At 32.6% G+C, this 5,125-nt stretch overlaps 1 protein-coding gene across 1 annotated transcript; it reads right to left on the reverse strand.

Annotated features, from left to right (window-relative positions):
- Positions 1–2,896: 2,896 nt before the first annotated feature.
- Positions 2,897–4,279, reverse strand: LOC21408771. Its single transcript, XM_010100421.2, has 2 exons — positions 4,085–4,279; positions 2,897–3,360 (listed from the first exon to the last, which is right to left on the reverse strand). Exons 1-2 carry the CDS (start codon positions 4,263–4,265, stop codon positions 3,107–3,109), a joined length of 435 nt encoding a protein of 144 aa, XP_010098723.1. The 5' UTR covers positions 4,266–4,279; the 3' UTR covers positions 2,897–3,106.
- Between the last annotated feature and the right edge of the window lie 846 nt (positions 4,280–5,125).

The following is a 5,125-nucleotide window of genomic DNA, read 5'->3' on the forward strand; positions in this document are numbered from 1 at the left end:
ATATATATATTATATTGTAATTATATATATATAATATTATAGTATAATATAATATAGTCGTAATTTTTAACTATCAACAGCAATTTGACCTCATAATTTATCAAATGCTATTACACTGATTTTAGAACTAGCATAGCTACTATAATTATAGTTTACTAAACACTTAGCTGCTTTTTATAACAGTTACTTTTTCCTTCAGCACAGCTAAAAATAATTTTTTTAAAATCTACAACATTGCCAAACTAAGCCTAAGAATGAGTAATGACAATTAAAAGGGGAAGAATTTCAACATTAATATTGGACATGCTATATGGCTAAGCTTGCAACTATATCTTGGTAAGTTATAAAACTTAACAAAAATATTCAATATTTGAAAAATTATAACTCGATTATTAAATGATGTACTTAAAATTGTAATCGGTAAACCATGGTTCATATACTTAAGGGAAAAAAAAAATAAACAGCCTCTTTTTGACAAATCAAAAGGAAGAGGATAAGTATATTCAAGTACTAATCAACAAAAAGTGAAATGAATGTTAGGTTTTTCTCAAGCTGCTGAAGGAAAGCATCATACGTAAGAACAAAAAACCAAAAGATAAAGTGAGACCTAACAAAGCTGCTCGTATTGTAATTTTTTTTTTCGTTAGAGAGAGAGAGAAAAAAAAAACATTAAAAAAATAAATTGCCGAATGGACAACTGGTATGATCAAGGTAGAAATTCACATCTCAACTAAGCAGGCAAAAGAATAACCACTCATCAAGTACGTCATCCCACACTAATCTTGTCATTCTTTTTATGAATAACAGAAGAAAAAAAAATACAAAACTTGCCTGCAAAGAAAAAAAAAAAAAAAGAGAAATTAAAAATACAATCCACAAAGGAAAAAAAAAAAAAAACTAAAAAAAAATGCATAGCCGAAAGTCCTTCTAGTGGGTAGAGCCATAACTCACACCGTAGAAGAGGACTAGAAAAAGAAAAATAATAATAATAAAGAACTTACTTTTCTACCATGTGATAAATAAGTACACTTGAAACATTTCATTGTCGATAGTTTTTTTTATGTAATTTACAGCTAGCCAGCCTATGTTAGTATGCAGCTTGCGCATTACCCCTTGTGTTTGGAAAGAGGCCACGATGATTGCTTTTCAAGCTCCATTTGGATTAAAGCCTATTTTCTCGCTCCAATTGTATATTTTAAAACTTATAATAACAAATCAAAAGGAAGAGAAAAAAAGTGTATTCAAGTACTAATCATCAAGCTCAGTTAAAAGAAAAGCCTACATATATAAGTTTTTCCTTCTTTTTTGTGTTTTTAACTCTTTGTTTTGTAGGGATATATATACAAATATATATATATATATATATATATATATATATCCCACTTGCCTTTTTCTCTGCTCGGAATAAAAAAAAATGCAATCGAAAGCGAAGCCTTGCAAAACACATAATTTTGTTTTACAATCTGATTAAGGAAAGAACAAAGTTACAGAACTATATGCACATTCAATTCATATGACTGATGATCACAAAAAGTTTTTCAAAATCTGTCGTATGCACAGTGGACTTGTCTGTCATGATGAGAAAAAGCAGCGTTAATATGTTTGAGTGGGTGGAAAAGCAGACATGCGACGTAAGAGAGGCATCTTGTTTTTGCGAGGTTGGAAGCAGATATACTCAAAGTTAGTGTTCCACTTTACAGCGACACTCGTCTCTTTATCCGGTTCATGCATGCATGTTTTAAACACGCACACACCTGATAAACCCACTGTTTCAAAGCAGTGTGATTTATGGGCCACGAACGGAACGGCCCATTTATCTCTTGCTGGGCCGCACGATTGTTGGGTTGGGTGCGGTCCTTCCCACGTGGGGGAGAGAAAGAGAGAGAATAGAGGGGGTGGCATAGGTTAAAAAAGGCACTTAGCGTTTTTTATTTTACCGATTTAAATTTTTAATTTAAGTTTTTATAGTTAAAAACTTTTTTTTTACTATAATTAAAAACTCTTAAAAAATGTTACATCTTAACTCGAATTGAAAACTAAAATTTACGAAACGAATGATGATTCATTACGAGTTAGGATGACTCAAAATTATCAGAGTGTGGGCTCTACATGGTGGGACCCACGCTTTGATGGTTGACGGTCTAATGTTATATCTCTACCAGTTTGGATGGTTGTTTTCTCTCCCCCAAGCATTATTAGTAATTTTAAACAGACCGAAACTTTGAGTTTGATAAATTATGTTTGTTGAAATCACCTTTTGGCAAGTTGTTGATGATTTTTAACCTCTAAATTTGTTGCTAGAGAAGAGCTTGATGTCCCTATTAATTTTACTTGTAGAAGTTTTGAGTCAAAAATTTAATATCTTGTTTGGATTACATTGATTTATTTTGCATATTTACTTGACTTAATACTGTTTGGTTTCCACAAAGCATGAAAATGAATTTTATTTATTCCACCAACTTATTTTTCAATCTTAAATTTTTCTGGAATTATTGGCTTTATTAAGCCACCAAATACCATATCGTCTCTTCCAGCCAAAAAAAAAAAAAAAAAAAAAAAAAAAAAAAACCAAAATACAGCCAGGTCAAAAAAAAAAAAAAAAAAAACACCATATCGTCTCAGGTCATATGGCTCCCATCTTAGTGTGTGTGTGTGAAGGGATTGAGCCTATGGTTCTGCCTCTAAAAAGGGGATTTTAAGCAAATATCACATTCCCATCCACTGGAATTGATATTTGCCATACTAGATTTTTTTTTTTCCCCTTTGCAAAAAAAGCGACCGTACTAAAACTGAAATACCTAATGCTTATTTATTTCTTTATTTTGATATGTTAATTAATGAAATACAAGTAACACAAAAGTATGTACGGACACAAACACCAAGACACCTTTAAATCTCGATCTCGAACATAATTATAAGTTCCTCAAACACGTAGAATAAGTACCATCACAAAGTACCATGACAATCAGAACATATATAAGTAAATTAACTAGAGTCTTGGTGGTTCTTACTCACTAGACTACTCTTAACAACCTTTATTTTCACGTGAATTAGATTTTCCAATATATTTCCAGCGACATCAAATATTCGTTCTCAACATATTTGATCAAACTTGAGGCCATGGCACAGCAACGACCTTCATGAGCCCGTCATTGCAGTGGTAGCCGTCATCGCCGTAGCTGGCAAAGTAATAAGGTCTCCAGTTGCTCAGCTCAACCTGAAAGCCGTCACCCGCTCCTTCCGTCGCGTTGGCCAGAAGCTCCGCTCCGGTGAAGTTGCATGCTATGTAGCTGTCGAGAGTTGGCAGCAGGTAAATGCTGTAAGCATACTCCGGGTCTTTTGGAGGATCATACTTGAACACTGCAACAGAATTTTTATACAAGAGAGAAAAAAGTCATAATAAGATCATACTAGATTTTTAATTTTATGACTTTGTTGTAGCACTTACAAATTATACTTAGGAATGAAATTGTGTATCACAACTTCGACTCAAGTAAAATTTCACAACAGTGTACCATTGTAGTAACATTATTCAATATCAAGTATCACCTACTTACTTCTTAATCAATTACCAATTTTTATGTCAACTATGAGACTCACATGTATTATGACTTGTTTGGTTCATCAACTTTATTAGGTATATTTATTAGTTGGTAATTTATTGACAATCTTGTAAAAATTCAAAAAACAGGTTTAAGAAGATTTCGTATTGCAGAAGAATATTCGAAATCAGATTTGAAGTTAAAGTTGCAGATTTTGTTGAGTTGAGATTTGAATAGATAATAATACAGGCTTGGCCAAAGAAAGATAAGGCATTGGTTGAGATTTAGAAAGATAATGATAAGACCCTGGCCAAAGGAAGATAAGACATTGGTTATTTGAATTTAAATGGGCATTAACGTGAAGCTGCCTAAGAGAATACTGCATGTAATAAAAATATTTGAATCGTGATTCAAACTACAAACTAAACATGTGCTTGCTTATTACACAAATCCACATGGTTTTATTATATGGTAATTTCTAAATGGTTGATAAAGAAATTAATAAACATCATGAAATAGATAAGTAAAATTATAAGACTAACCAAGTTTGTCATTGATATAGAAGGGGCTGTTTTGGATAGACCAGTCAGTGTAGTTAAAGCCGAAACGCCAACCTTCGGAGCCTCCAACAACAATGGTTCTCTCCTGACAGATTCCCAACGTCACAGAGGCAGTTAGTACAAGAAGTAGTAGAAACCCTTTTTCAGCGTAACTCAAAGCCATGATAACAAGTGAGATATGATGTTTGAGGTGTGAGGAATCAACTAGCTGGTGGGCTTTATATAGGGGATTCTTAGCCTGACCTTTCGCTTTGCTTGATCTTAAGTGGTTGGTAAACATTAATTCTATTTTCTACATTCTTTTTTTTTTTTTTTTTTTTTTTTTGGGGGGGGGGTTGGTCAATTATACTTTTTTTTGTTGGTCAATTATACTTTATTTTGAATTATGTAGGGATTTACATGTAGAATTTGTTGTGTTTTGTGTTTGGTCATTACTTGTTAGGCGGGAGACATGATCCTTTATTGGCATATACGTACGTGAGGGACACAAGCTTCTAGTAAGGAGTTGAAGAGCGCCTTGGTCAAATTTATTTGGTTAATCTCCAATTAGGGCGATGAAATTGCATGCGATGGCTATGATTACAATGCATTAAGGTCATTCTTGACAACTGAATGTGGGTTTGGTTGGAAATATAGAAAGAGAAAACATTAATTTGTCAAATCTAGGTATTTCTCCACACTCGTATAGTAGGCTGGACCATAAGTCAACCTGCCGAGCAAGTATTGTGTCATTGGGCCTAAGAGCCTTCCAAAGCCCAACAAAAACTAATAGTGTTTTAAAATAGTAACGTTGAAATATGAGAAAAATACTGAGAAAATTTCAAGTTTATCCATTATTTTTTTTTTTGTTTAACTCTATTATTTATGTTACTATATAAAGTTTTCATGCCATTATGAAAAATAACCTGTAAATTATGAAAGATAACTTACAAATTATTAGTGGCATTAGATAAATTTAACAAAGTGTCACTTGATGATATTTTCGAAAATTCTGCATATATTAAAGGTTATTTGTCTCCATAT

The sequence above is a fragment of the Morus notabilis genome, unplaced genomic scaffold (genome assembly GCF_000414095.1).
Source record: "Morus notabilis unplaced genomic scaffold, ASM41409v2 Scaffold467, whole genome shotgun sequence".
Classification (NCBI taxonomy): Eukaryota; Viridiplantae; Streptophyta; class Magnoliopsida; order Rosales; family Moraceae; genus Morus; species Morus notabilis.

Bases quoted from the DNA above. Each gene is read 5' to 3' on its own strand.
- LOC21408771 (XM_010100421.2), bottom strand. From the start codon at position 4,265: ATGGCTTTGAGTTACGCTGAAAAAGGGTTTCTACTACTTCTTGTACTA. The intron at 3,361-4,084 runs GTTAGTCTTATA...ATTCTGTTGCAG, and splicing joins CTATATCAATGACAAACTTG to TGTTCAAGTATGATCCTCCA.